Source organism: Phodopus roborovskii, unplaced genomic scaffold, assembly GCF_943737965.1.
Source record: "Phodopus roborovskii unplaced genomic scaffold, PHOROB, whole genome shotgun sequence".
Taxonomy (NCBI): domain Eukaryota; kingdom Metazoa; phylum Chordata; class Mammalia; order Rodentia; family Cricetidae; genus Phodopus; species Phodopus roborovskii.
In genome coordinates, this window is record NW_026126541.1 from 15,983,012 (window position 1) to 15,997,566 (window position 14,555).

A 14,555-nucleotide genomic window follows, 5' to 3' on the forward strand; every position below is an offset into this window, starting at 1 on the left:
GTCATATTTCACAGCAGCAATAGAAACCCTCACTAGGACACCGTATCCTGTGAAGCAGGGGAGTCCAGGGTGCCCTTTGTTCCATGTCCGGGTTAGCTAGGAAGCAACGCTGCACTTTTAGAGATCTAGAGACACACTGCAGTCCTTCCTCCACTCTCTCACTGCCTCTCTCTGGACCCCGAGGGGGCCCGACACATACAAACACACACACACACACACACACACACACACACACACACACACACAGCCGCCTTAGGAGTCAACGTTAGGCAGTCACAGCACTTGCTGCTGATGCTGTGAGATGGTACTCATCTAGCCTGCAGCATCCCACCAGAAAAACTGCCATGGCTGTTTCGACCATGTCTTCCATCTAGCGGACTCCAAATGTGAGTTTCCTGCTCCTAAGGAACTGCAATTAGCGCGTTTGCGGTGCCTGAGCCTTTTAGCTGACGTTGAAGGTGGACTCTGAATGTCTTCCGACCACTGTAATTAGATGTGAGGAGACTTGCTTCTCTGGTGTGATTCCCTGTAGAGTCTGGGACTGAAGAACTCACTCTTACAGTGGTGAGAATACAGCGCGCATCTCTTAATGAAACACTTGAACTTAACTGACGCTTCATTAATTTATTTAGGTTTGAGTTTCAACTACAAATTACGGTAATGACAACAAAAGTACAAGACATTTTTTCCTCGTGCAGGCCCTGTGAGTAAGCTTGGCAGCCACTACAGTGATTTAGCTTTTTAACAGTTTCATCAGTTCTCATAAAACAATGCCTACTAACAGCCACTTCCTTTTTCCCCCTATAGTCGCCCATGGCGACTTTCAGTCTATTAACTAACTCTTGATTTGTGAATTGAGCGCATTTCATATAAAAGGACTTATACAATATACGGGCTTTTGTGTCTTTCTTCTGGCCTCAGAATGGTGTTTGTCTGGTCCAGCTACGTCATGTCATATGTCAAGACTTCATTCTTTTCTATAGCGGAATAAAATGCCAGCGTATGAATGTGTTACATTGTTTATTCAGTTTTGTGGGGATATTTGTGTTGTTTTTTTGTGCCGGGCTTTTCCATAGTGCAGCAGTGGACATTTATGTACATGGCGTTTTTGTGGACGTATGTTTTCTTTCTCTTGGGTACACCAAAGAGTGGAATTACATGGTAGTTGACATTTTGACTTGCTGAAGAATGGCCAGTGTGTTTCTCAAAGCAGTACGCCATCTAAGATGCCTCTCATCAATGGGTTCCAATTTTACTATAGCCTTAGCAACATTTGTTTTTGCTGGGGTTTTTTGTTTGGTTTGGGTTTTTTTTTTTTTTTGAGAGAGGATTTCTCTGTGTAGCTTTGGAGCTTGTCCTAGAACTAGCTCTACAGACCAAGCTGGCCTCAAACTCACAGAGATCTGCCTGCCTCTGCCTCTGGCTCCTGAGTGCTGGGATTTTTTTTTAAAGCATTATAGTTACAGCCATTTTAGTGGGTGTCTCCGAATTACCTGGGTGGGTACTGATATAGAGCTCCTTTCTAGTAATTATTGGCTATATCTGTTTCTGCTTTGCAGAAATGTGAGCTCCAACACTTTTACTGGTTTAGAACTGGACTATTTTATTGCTGAGGTGTAAGAGTTCTTTTTGTATTCTGAGGCCTCATCCTATAAGATACTGGGTTTGCACACATTTTCTTTCATTATATGTTTGCCCTTCCTTCTGTTTTAATTTTAATGCAGGGTCTCATTATGGAGTTGAGGCTGGCCTCGACCCTGTAGCCCTCCTGCAGGAGTTTCAAGAAGAAAGAACATCTGGGCTGGGGAGAAGAGTGTACAGAGAACAGAATGTCATACCAAAGCCAAGGATGTTCTTGCTATCTTCCAAGTGCCTGCTCCCTGGCCAGCTCAGAGCTACTCATCAGCATCTGGATTGGTCACAACTTATGAGAGAGAAATTGTCTGGGCTAGCAATATCTCTGAAACTGTTTTGTAGACAAGAGTTTGTCTGGGGTTATCAAGGTGCTAGAAGCCCCAGAGGTGGATGTGGAGAGGGTCTGAAGGCCTGGGAAGGAGACAACCAGCTCTACTGAAGACAAGGTGTTCTGTCTACAGGAGGGGAGCTGTGGGGATGCAGACCCTGGCTGCCCTGAGCACATAGTGGAGGCTTCCTATTCAGGAAGAGGAGAAAAGCCCAGGAACAGAACAGACCAGCAGGAGGACAGAGAAAGGTAGAGTACAGCCAGGAAGGCAGACCACTATGAGTCAGAGGTTCCTACTGCAGGGCCGACGGTTCAGTGCAAGGAATGTGGGGAAGAGACCTAACACTGCAGACAGAGGCCTAGGTTTTATCAATCCAAGAGCAATTTGGGTTAACAAAGGGACTGGGCGTTGAAACTGTTTCAGTTGCTTAGGAAGCTGACTGTCCCCTGGGTATCTTGTAGAACCTCCTTCCAGGAAATTACTTCTGAGAAACTGTCTTCCCACACTGCCCCTCATCCTCTCCATCACTGCCTTGAAATGGAAGGAACAGGTGACCCGGACATCCCCCTCTGGTATCTACTCTGCATCTCCTTATGAACCTCTTTTGAAGATAGAAACTCAGACTCACAATCAAATAATTAGGTAACTACCTGTTCCTGTCAGCCCATCTCTACTTTCTACTCCTTTCTTGCTTAGGGAGTTTACAAACCCTACCATTAGAGACAATCCAGTATCCTAAAGATGGCAGAGCAGAGAATGAAGGAAGTTGGACGAGCAGTGTCTCATGGACTGTTCAAAACTCTAAGAATGTCTTACTCACCCATTCTGGACACACCCTACCTGAATACCTCTTGTTCTATGAAACAAGAGATCCTGTTGTAACAGAAAAGCAAACTCCTTTCCCAGCTGAGACCACTTCCTACATAAACAGTTGTTTTAGATCCTTACTCTAAAGAATATTTAGATATCAGATTTGCAGTTGTTCTGACACTGCAAAGCTCTGGGCTCAGGACAGAAAGGAAGAACGCTCTGTGTGTGTGTGTGTATGTGTGTGTGTGTGTGTGTGTGCACGTGCACGTGCACGAGGTCTTCCCCGCTCATGTGTGCATGCCCTCCCTCCATCTCTGCTTGAGAAGCACCTGAGTCTGGTCACAGAAAGACTTCCTTATAATTCATTTCATGTAAGTCCATCCCTCCTTAAGAATCATACCTGGCATAGTAACACTTTCCCATTATAATCTGCCTGCTTTGCAAGCTGTCAAATAAAGTTTTTATGCTCTCCCATTTAGCAGACCATAAGTTCACGACAGTTAAGACATCCTACCTAGACTTTGTTGCATCTCTTCGATTATTGTGCCTACCTTGAAGTACAGGGCACTTCAGTGAGGGTTTTCTAAGACAAAGACTTTACCACTGGACTATAAAAAGGATGCTAGACGAGAAAGGACTTATGAATGACACTGTTAGAGATGAGGGAGATTCAGAGAAAGGATAGGCGAAAAGTGTATCAGCTTGGCATCATAAAGAAAAGGTATTGCCTTTTGATACTTGAGCGTATGAGTGTTGTACACAGCAGGGCTGTGCTGGCATGGTGCACACCTTTAGTCTCAGCACTTGAGAGGCAGAGGCAGGTGATCTCTGAGTTCAAGGCCAACTTGTTCTACAGTGTGAATTCCAGGACAGCTGAGATAAGGTTTCTCTGTGTAGCTCTGGCAGTCTTGCAACTCACTCTGTAAACCAAGCTGTTCTTGAACTCACTAAGATCCACTTGCCTCTGCCTCCTGAGTGCTGAGATTACAGGCACGAGCTCCCAGGTAGATCAAGGTCATCTTTAGCATCCTGGTAATATTACTTTATAGTTATTAGCAGAACACTGAACTTCTGCCCAGGTGACATTTGTACCAGGAACTCAGCCACTCTTGCAGCTCCCATCTCCAGTCCTTTTAATCCTGGCCATGACAGCAGCCTTAGATACTCTCTTCCGGTCATAAGCCAGGCCTAGGGCAGCCATGCAGTCGATGAAGAACGTGGTGAAGTTGATGTGCCAGCGGTACTCACTGGCGGAGTAGTCATAGGGGAAGGCGTGGTGGTAGTTGTGGAAGCCCTCGCCTAGAACAGAAGCAAGGAGAGCCGTTAGGGGCGCGGTGACTGCTGCCTCCTCCTCTTTGCGCACCTCTAACCTAGAAAGTACCTTGAACCTCAGAGAACTATGCTGCCATTAACTAAACAGATGACCCTGGTGTCTTCTACCTGGAGGAAATAAAGTGAGCCCAGAGGCATCTTAAATATATGACAGGATCTCACTGATGGTATATAGGGTTTTGGGGGAAGGATGTTTCTCTTGTGATAACTGGATGAAGGAAGCCGATTCTATTGGGAAAGTGACTCACCTTGGAAAAAGCCAGAGCAAACTTGAATACTGACCCAAGACCCCATGGGCTCTGTGTCTGTAGGCATGTGGTCTGGTGGGGAGGGGATGATATGTATCAAAACTAAGCAAGCTCATGCTTCCCATGCTATTGTGTTTCCTGTTAAGTGTGGGATGCTCCCACAGCAGGGCAACAGCAGCCAAAGGTCAAAGGAAGGGAGGCCAAGGACCAGGGTTCCCCAGGCTCCAGGCAGTTCCCAGGGGCTGCTCTCATCACCCTGAAAATGCTTAGAGAGTCCTTCTAACCATGGATATTCTGGGAACTCTTGAGAGGCATATTCACTTTGAAAAGAAAGTACACATTTTTAGATTCAGGATAATTACTGTGGTAAATCTGACTGATTTCCACTGACATCATCAAGTTAGCATAAAGAACAACTAAGAGAGTTGGAAATTGATTATCTCCAGATAGATTAGGGGTGATATGAAAAATAAGCAGATAAAGGGATTTTGGATACAGAAACACTCTAATCAGGGCTCCTGATGGTTATGATCCTATCTGCACGCCAGATTCTCCACAGCGTAGACTTGACACAGGGTGGAAGAGCCCATGGCTAATGTTGCTAACAAAGGACTGTAACTCTGAGTGTTAGATTTAAAACAGGATGAGGCAAAGTTTATGTGTATCAACTGGGACATCAAAAAAGAAATCTTCAGAGATCAACTTTCTCAGATAACTTGAGCATATGACAGTGGGGTAGGTAATTCAAGCCCCCCGCCCCCCCCCAAAAAAAACCTATCATGGCAGGAAACAGCTGGAGAAGATCCTGGGTGAGGTAAGCAAACAAAAGAGAAAATAGATAGGACATGATGATGGGATAAAGAAAAAGGTTGGCAGCCACTCTGGCTAGCCAGTCATGAGGACACAAATGGAAGACGCTCATCTCATATCCAGTTACAAACCAAAACACATCTCAGGCCACATTATTCTGTGAAAATCTAGTAATTGTAGAGTGAAAGCAGTCTATTTCAGGTGGGTCAGAGTAAGAGCGTGTTCAGAGGTAGAAGGTACCTGTTTAGAAAACTAGGTGAAAATATAATCAGAACGGTGCACTTGAAGCCGAGTGAACTAAGTCAGAATGACTCACTGCATTTTACATGGCATGATTAAATGCAAACCACAGGGCTTTACTGTCTACCCTATTGACCGTGCTGTTCTTTCTAGACCAAGTGAGATCCTAGCCAACCAGAGGTGACAGGAGGGTGACAAATTTAAAAAGGGCTTAATGTAGGCTGGGTGTAGTGGCTCACACCTTTAATCCCAGCTCTTGGGAGGCTGACACAAGTGAATCTCTGTGAATTCAAGGCCAGTTTGGTCTATATAGCAAATTCTAGGACAGCCAGGGTTACATAGTGAGACCCTGTTTAAAAAGTGAGTCAATTCACCAGGTGTTAGTGGTGCATGCCTTTAAATCCCAGCACTCGGAAGGCAGAGGCAGGTGGATCTTCGTGAGTTCGAGGACAGCCTGGTCTACCAGGACAAGCTCCAAAAGCAATACAGAGAAACCTCAACCCCTCTCCTAGAAGTGACTTGATTCACATGGCATTTGGAAACCTGACTTTCATATGGTTTCTATATAATACCTAGCCTTTTGTTATTCTTTATTTTTGAGACAGGGTCTCACTAGGTAACCCTGACTGGCCTGCAACTTCCTATGTAGACCAGACTGGCTTTGTACTCAGCTAATAAACTCCAGTTTTAGATACAAGAACTGAGACACAAATTATCACTAAAAACAAATTTAGGAGCCACCTGTGATGGCTCATATCTGCAATCCCAGCATTTTGGAGGCTGAGGCAGGGATACTGTTGCAACTTTGAAGTCAGCCTGGGCTACAGAGTGGGTTCCAGGCCAGCCCAGTATTACAGAGTAAGATCCTGACTTAGAAACAACAGATTTTATCTGGTCTTTCAGATAGCAGAAAATCTTAGCTAGTAGACTAATGGATGTGGTCACACTGTAGACAGTTGACTTACCCAGAGCTCCCATTGAAGTTAGCATATTCTCTCGGGCTCCAATGTTCTTGTCATAAGGGCGATACCCATAAAGGTGGGCAGCACTGTTCACCATCCAGGTGGCATTGAGCACGCAGGCATATCTCAGTAACGTGGCAACATACAAACTGTGTAGAAAAGTTTCACCCCAGCAATACCAGGGCACCAGCATGGGCAGGATGAAACACATCAACAGGATGCCGGGCTTGTAGTACCTACGTGGAGAGATTGCACACTGAATGTGGAGAGGTCACTCTTTTTTTAAAAAAAAATATTTATTTTATGCATGTGTATTTTATGTGCTCTATCTGCATGTATGTAGGACCTCCAGAAGAGCAGCCAGTGCTCTTAACCGCTGAGCCATCTCTCCAGCCCTGAGAGGTCTCTCCTACACTGGAAGCATCCACTCCTACAGTGTACCTGTCCTTTTCCTCTTACCACTATGATATGGAGGAGGGGCAAGGGCAGAGCCATCAGGAGAGAATGGGGTGGGTAATCTGTTGAACACATTGTCTTATATAAACTTTTAAATGAGGCGATGTGGACACGTTTAATGACTTTCCTTGGGTCACAACACTAGAAGCCAGTGTGTCAAGAATAGGACTGCCTGCCTCCTGAAGGAAGTCCATTATTCTTTTCCTCAGGAGCACAAAACTATACTAGTCAAACCATCAAACCAATCAGGTCAAGCTACAACAAGCCGAGATCTGATGCCTGGGTTCTTGTACCTTTAAGTTCCTTCCCCCAAAGACAGGGTTTCTCTGTGTAGCCGTGGTGTCATAGAACTCTTTCTGTAGACAAGGCTGTCCTTGAACTCACAGAGATCCCCCTGCCTCTGCCTCCCGAATGCTGGGATTAATATTCTGCATATTTTGCTTGTATCGTGATTATTTCATACTTGCCTTGTCTTCAATCTCAATAGCCTAGAAATTTCTTGAGGGGAAAGACTCAGCTACATTCACTTTTGTGTCTATGCCTATCTAGTTAGATCAGTGATAGTTAGATCAAATTGCATTTAATTGTGTTCAGGAAAATTGCTTAAAGGGCAAGGGACTGAACAAGATAGTAAAGTATCGTTATGGCCCCTAAGCAATTAAAATTGGTCTTAAACATTCAATCTCTCAGCTTTTATTTACACATTATATAAGAATAAAGGCATGGTCTCTAAAGCCCAGGTGTCCTAGGCCCCACGCCCCCCCTCCCCGACTCACCGCCTCTGGAACATGACCAGTTTATCAGCTTTTAGGTCAGACATGTCCAGTTTTCCGCCCTTCTCTTTGACAGCCGGGTGTTTGCGCACAAGCAGCCAGCCCACGTGAGAGAAGAAAAAGCCACGCCGGGAATCGTGAGGGTCAGCGTGTGTTTCTGAGAACTTGTGGTGGGTGCGGTGGTCTCGGGCCCATTCATACACGTCATTCTGGAGGGACAGGAAAGAGGACCCCAGGATTGAGAAGAGAAGCCCTCTGGGGGAATGCAAGGGCCTAGGTGTCTGCCAGGGCCTGGAACTCTCAGTCCAACTCACAGAGTCCCAGGACTAAGGGGGTCTGGGGCAAGCACCCTCTCCAGCACACTTGCCCCTGAAGCTTATGCAGAAAAACAATTTATAGTCTCAGAGTCAGCAAACAGCACTGTTGCTTCCTGAGATTGTGAAGTAGGAAGGAGGCAGGTGGATCACAGCCCTCAATTTTGTTAGAAAAGAACAGCAGTTCTTCAAGCAAAGAATGTCGGACAGGGTCCCAGTGAATGGCCTAGTCCTTGGAGATGGGGAATCAGAAGCAGCCTGGAGTGTCGTCTGCAAATACGGATGGCGGAAGCTCTATTTTGATACTTTCACAATGACAGGTTACTCAACTAGTAATAAAACCAGTATGTAACTTATGAGCTTGGGCACATCTCCTAAGGACCTCTTATGTGGGGCTCTTCCTAACCCTTTAATTATGCACCAATAATACCATCCTCTTCCCTTTCCCCTACAGACAGCAGAAGAGCTCAGGGTGTAAACTGCCAGGGAAGAGATGATTATACACACAGGTTGGGAACCGCCGGTATTACCATGCAAGAAAATTAATTTGGTGTCCTGTTCTCTTCTTCTTACCCCACATCGATGCCCTCCCCCACAGATGACAAGCTCTCTGGTGCCAGTTGCTCTAACCTAATACCAGTAAAGCTCCCTTCTCTAATTCCCTTCCTTCCGTGTCGTATATATGCCTCAAATAGCCTCAGTAGCTGACTTAGCCAACATGGCAGCCACAGCTGGGATCCCAACATTGGTCTATGAAAGTACTTATTAACACAATGTCATCATCTGAATCGAGGGGTAATGACCCACCTCTTCAGACACCCTGAAGACTTAACGAGTGCATCTATGCCAAATGCTAGCACAGCGCCCGGCACAGAGTCACTGCCATCAGAAATGTTTGCATTTACTGTCTGACAGGGGGTCCTTGGGTCTGCAAGTCTTCATTTCATTCCCGTCCTGGTGGGACCTAAGCCAAGCATCACAAAGGGTAAGGCGAATGTTTGTTGACGGTGTAGGAAGCCAGGTCCAGAGCTTCCATAGGATGGCCTTTTCTACTGAAGGCCCACATCGGTCACACTGTGTGAAAGCAAAAGAGCTAGAGGCCTGGGGCTGGAGAGATGGCTCAGAGGTTAAGAGCTCTTCCAGAGGTCCTGAGTTCAATTCCCAGCAATTACATGGTGGCTCACAACCATCTATAATGAGATCTGATGCCCTATCCTGCCCTGCGGGCATACATACAGATAGAACAGTGTATACATGATAAATAAATAAATCTTAAAAAAAAAACAAAAAAGAAAGAAACAGAAAGAGAAAACTAGAGGCCCTTTCCTTTCCTCCAGTTGCCCCCGCTGGCAAGTACCTGATGTTCTGTGAGCCTTAGAACTAAGCACACTTTAGATGATCACAGAACACTTGGGGGACACAGTGGCTGCCTTGCTGATTCCTCTCAGGGCACTGATTCCCACTGGTCTGCCCTGGATTGTCAGTAGAAGTAACACACAGAGCTGAGCAGGACCAGATGCTCACCTGGAAAGCCATAGTGTTGGCCAAGATGAGAAAGAGCCGCAGCGGCAGCCGAGCCTTGTAAGTTCGGTGACTCCACAGGCGATGAGCCCCGGCCGTGATGCCTAGGCCAGTAAATACATAGGACACACACACTGTGGGAAGAGACAGTGGAGGTCACCAACGGGAAAGTTCATCTGCCAAGAGTGTTAGGTAGGACACCTTTCCAAAGCTCCCTTGAGTCTTTGTAAGGCTTGGGATGGGGAATCTGTTCTCTCATGAATCCTTGGGATGGCAATAGAAACAGGGTCCTTTGACATTAAAGCAATAGAAATGAGATGTATCTAAACATGTGAACACATAGGTAGGACATTATGATTTGTGCAGCTCTCTGAACAAAGGGAGAGTCAAGCCTTCATTGATTTACTGAAGGGGCAACATGTGGGCGGAGAGATGCATCGTCTTTCTGAAGAACTTTAGGTCCATAAGCTGGGGCAGCTGCCTAAGTAACACAAAGGGGGGGGGGTGTATAAGCAGGCATGCCATGCTTACAGCCAGCAACCAGCTGAAGGCCTGTGAGTTCAGTTGCCTCTGTCCTGTGGGGTGTTTCTAACTGTCTCGGGATGCTTTGTTTTCTAAGGTTGAAAAGCATTCACCACTTGAAGAGAATACCCTGGCCCCACCCCAGACTGTTCACCCAGAAATGGAGACGAGCTATGGAGGCCCAGGGACTGAGGAGGAAGGTCAGGGAATAGGGACCCAGCCATTGTTCTTGTGCAGGGGCATTATGCCAGGTCCTATGTCCTTTGCTCTTCGGCTATCTTTCTTTAAAATGTTGAAGGCCATCAACATTTTAGGGCTTAGGGCCACAAACATGGGCGTTTATGAGCCAGCTCAATTTGCCAAATTAGAAGAAACCCAAGTGGCAAGGGACACACATGCAATGTAGAACTGGGACTATATTACAGTCAGTACAGTAGCATGTCACTACTGTAGTAGAAGATCAGCTAGATCAGGGACAGCCAGCCCTGTATACAGTCACGTTTGCACAGAGGCTCAAGCTTCGCTAAGGATATTACTATTCTTGTATACCTTAAATGGGTTAGGTGCTGCTAACATGACATCACAGTTGAGGAAATAAATGGAGCGAGTAGTATGATTTTCTAGTCTGACAGGATTGGTAAAAGTAAAGCCATGGTTTGCAGCTAGGGTTTCTGGCAACAGTCTATTCTGGCTCCAGCTCTGGCATGAACTTGCAGATCACACAGCATACCAGCATTGTCCTACCTCACTGACCTCAGCGACTACAACTCAAGAGGCATTGCATAATGCATGATGGGGGAGGAGACACTGTTCCTCTGGTAGGTGACGCTGACATAAAAGCTGGGACCTTGGTAAAAAACTAGGTACAGTACTCGAAGGGTCAGCTGGAAATAGTGGGTCCTCAAAGGCTACAGAACTTTAAGGCTGGAGATCCCACGCATTGTATAAATGGCCCTATGTCCCTTGGAAGCCAGAAATAACAGATTACTAATAGAAAGATAGCAAAAAGAGAGCAAACACAGCCTTGGGGGGGGGTCATTCTACTTCCTGCACTAGCAACTGAGGCCTGCCAGACAGATAGTTTGGTCAATCTCAAAACTGAACTGAATGAGGCCCACAAACAGGGCCCAAGGTGGAAGGGAACCAGCAGAGGCCAAAACTATTTAAGATGTCCTTCCTAGGGAGGAAGAGAGAAGGGAGTCCGTAGTGTGGGGAAATGCTACCATGTTCCGGGACTGTTATGCTGCAGCTCAAGTTTGGGATTCTCAGAGGCAGAAGAGGACAGGCACCACTCAGCCACCTCAGCAGCACCACGATCCTTGACCCACAGACAGACCACACTCCTATATGTGGGAGTGTGACACCACATGATGAAACAAACTATTCCCCGCCTGAAAGTGTGCTTCGGGCCACACTGGAACAGTATCTTGAGGAAGGAAATGTTCCCAGTTGCATTGCCCTGAGACACCTGGAAAATCTCCAAGATGAAGCTACAGAGTCCAGATCTCACCACTTATAAGACCTAGGGGGACTGGAGCAGGTGCAGCTAACACCTGACCAACTAGCCTGTTTCTACCACTACCCTTAAGAGAGGATGCCCAGAAAGTCCCCACACCTGACGCTGCCCCAGACAACCTCTTCCCAAGGAGAACTTGCCAGAGCAGCAAGAGCCCCTGCATCTATTCGGGTCCTGCTCGCTCTTCCTGTTCAGGTCCCAGGGGTCACAAGGGAAAACAGCTGCAAAGCACTTCTGTAGACATTGTAGACGTAATCAGGGGTAGCACTGCCATCAGCCCAGGCCCATGAATCCCAGAGAGCCTGAGCCAAGGCAGGCCAGGGACACACTTTCTCAGTCCAGCAGCCTGAAGGGTATAATGTCTGCTAAAGAACTATGTGTTGAAGACAGGGAAAACGTGTTTGGCAGTGCAGCCTCCATTGCACTGGAAGAGATGAGATGAGCAGAGCAGCATCAGGCTGGATGGGGAATGGAGCATCAAACGCTTCTGCAATCTTATTTCATTCTAAGAACATCTTGGCTGGCATATGCTGCACCCGGGAGACCTACATGGAATAGGGGAGCCATACACCTGTGTACTTGAGTTGTTTGGTAGCCCATTTCATCTTCCTCCCAGGCAAACCAGCCTCATCTGGACAGAGGGTGAGGTCCAAATAGTTGTCTGGATGACTCTCCTCTGCTTTCCCCTGTACAATCTTCATTTGCTTTGTGCTGACTGGGTTCAAAGTACAGTCCATGAGGCCTCTGGGCCAGTACCTAAGGAGGGTACCTACTTCTCTTGTGGCAGTCAGGGATAGGACAGGCAGACAAGCAAGGAACTCACACAGAAAAACTTGTTCAGGGACAGTTGCTGCTTTGTCTCAAGTCTATTCCTCCAAGCCACCATGCACATGGACTCAGCATCCATGTTAAGGGACTCCCAGAACTGACATTCTTGCATCCCAATCCAACCAGGCTTTTTTTTCCAGTCCAGTCAATCCCTCGGAAACCAAAGGGAAAAGGAAGGAGAATCCCATACAGAAGAGGGCTGCTGACCTGGGACAGAGTGGACCTCATTAAGAATAAGAGAGAGATGAAGAGCATTGGCCCAAGACAAGGGGAGCTGCTCACCGAAGATCCAGGTGTAGACCTTGCAGGACGGAACCAGTGTGATCCCATACAGGGCCCCCAAGTGCAGCAGGGCCATGAGGATGATGTTTCTCCAGACGTACTCCAGCTTGGGCGGGGGCCCCTCCTCATCCTGGTAGCTGGGGTCGTGTATATCTTCTTTCATTTCGGGACGGATGTCTTCTCCCCATTGTTGGAGAACCTTTTCTAATTTCTCCCCTTCATTCTTTAGCCCCACAGAGAGGGGCTTTGTGATGGTGGTGGTGGTCGTGGTGGTCATGTAGGAGCTGGCGATCTGTACAAAAGGAGTGGAAAGTCAGTAGAGAGTTGCACAAGGGAAATCAGCACTCTCCAGTGAAGAATGGAGTACGAGCACAGGTTAAGTAGGGTTAGTTGGAAGGGAAGTCCCATCAAACTATGAAACCAGCTAAGAACAGATTGCACAGTGAAAATAATTTCTTGCTATATCTTAGTCATGGAAATAGAAAGGAGAACAAGTAGCTACATTTACCTTATGCATTATATGACCCAAGGAATTATTATTGTTTTTAAGATGAGGCCTTGTGTTATCTATCTGACCAGCATATCAGAATCCTGCCATCCCAGCCTCCTGAGTATTGGGATTTCAAATGAGTGCTACCTGGCCTTGCACCAATATTTATGGTAATTCCCAGATCTGTCATAAAATAACCGAAGTACCTGGCCTTGCACCAATATTTATGGTAATTCCCAGATCTGTCATAAAATAACCGAAGCCTGGAGTTGTTGGCTGTACCTGTAATTTCTACACTATGAAGCCAGAGGCAGGATGATGGGGACCTCACAGCCAGGATGGCCTATATGCAAGCTCCTGGGCAACCTGAACTATGGAGTAAGATGTTGCAAAGCTACTCCATCCCCTAAACAAGAACAAGTGAGCCGTGCATTGGTGGTTCATGCCTTTAATCCCAACACTCGGGAGGCAGATGCAGGCGGATCTCTGTGAGTTTGAGACCAGCCTGGTCTACAGAGCTAGTTCCAGGACAGTCTCCGAAGCCACAGAGAAACCCTGTCTCAAAAAACAAAACAAAACAAAAAGCAACAACAAAACCCAACTTGGGTGATGAATAGCCTTCCTTTCCATGAGCAGTTAAAATTAGTTAATTAAACAAATACAGGACAGAAAAATTTTATAAATGAACTTTTAATCCTTCTTAACTATTTTTCTTTAACACAAAATCTTAAAGTTGTATTATATTAAACTCATTTTGGTAGAAATGTGGCCTATAGAGAGTAAAATTATGCTTCTGTGTGGAATATCCCTTTACACTGTGTGGAGATGTATCACTGTGATTGGTTTAATAAAGAGCTGCATGGCTAATAGCTAGGTAGGAAGAGGTTAGAGGGGACTTCTGGGGACAGAGAGGACTTGGGGAGGAAGAAAAACAGATGCAGAGGAAGGTGTGAGCAGTAGGGAGAGACGAGGTAACCCGAGCCATGTAACAAAATGTAGGTTGAAATAAATGAGTTAATTTAAGTTCTAAGAGCTAGTGGGACAAGCCTAAGTTACGATGGAACTTTCACAATTAATAACAAGTCTCCGTGCCATTACCTGGGAGCCGGTGGGAAAGCAGAGAGAGGGCTTCACAGTGCTTTTGTCATCGGATTGCATCCCTCGTCTTCGTTTTCCTCTTATAGGTCCCAAATATTTCCAGATGTGTCCATTTCAATGGTGTCTCACCCAGTCACTAATAATGAGAACTACTCTGGCCCTGAAGCCCCCAGGCTAGAGCTGGACAACTCTCCCCTGCCTGATGTGTGGGTCACACACAGCATTCACCAAAATATCTCACACATAAGAAGACATTCTAATTATACAGTGAAACAAAAAGGTGGCAAGTTTGTGTTTGTGGACAGCTGTTCTCAAAGCCTCAGAACAAAACTCCTTACCACAATGAAACTCTTGGTCCCATCTCCTTCCCATGCCTATCTCTTTTACTT

At 46.3% G+C, this 14,555-nt stretch overlaps 1 protein-coding gene across 1 annotated transcript; it reads right to left on the reverse strand.

Moving 5' to 3' along the window:
* Positions 1-3,316: 3,316 nt before the first annotated feature.
* LOC127233532 (stearoyl-CoA desaturase 2-like) lies at positions 3,317-14,226 on the reverse strand. Its single transcript, XM_051200033.1, has 6 exons — positions 14,167-14,226; positions 12,579-12,870; positions 9,434-9,564; positions 7,599-7,804; positions 6,370-6,602; positions 3,317-4,073 (listed from the first exon to the last, which is right to left on the reverse strand). Exons 1-6 carry the CDS (start codon positions 14,224-14,226, stop codon positions 3,874-3,876), a joined length of 1,122 nt encoding a protein of 373 aa, XP_051055990.1. The 3' UTR covers positions 3,317-3,873.
* Between the last annotated feature and the right edge of the window lie 329 nt (positions 14,227-14,555).

Excerpts from the sequence above, each read along its gene's own strand:
- LOC127233532 (XM_051200033.1), bottom strand. The coding sequence starts at position 14,226 with ATGCAATCCGATGACAAAAGCACTGTGAAGCCCTCTCTCTGCTTTCCC. Across the intron at positions 9,565-12,578 it reads GGTCTACACCTGGATCTTCG|TGTGTGTGTCCTATGTATTT; the intron begins GTGAGCAGCTCC and ends CTCTTCCCACAG. Across the intron at positions 6,603-7,598 it reads CTGGTCATGTTCCAGAGGCG|GTACTACAAGCCCGGCATCC; the intron begins GTGAGTCGGGGA and ends CTCTCCACGTAG.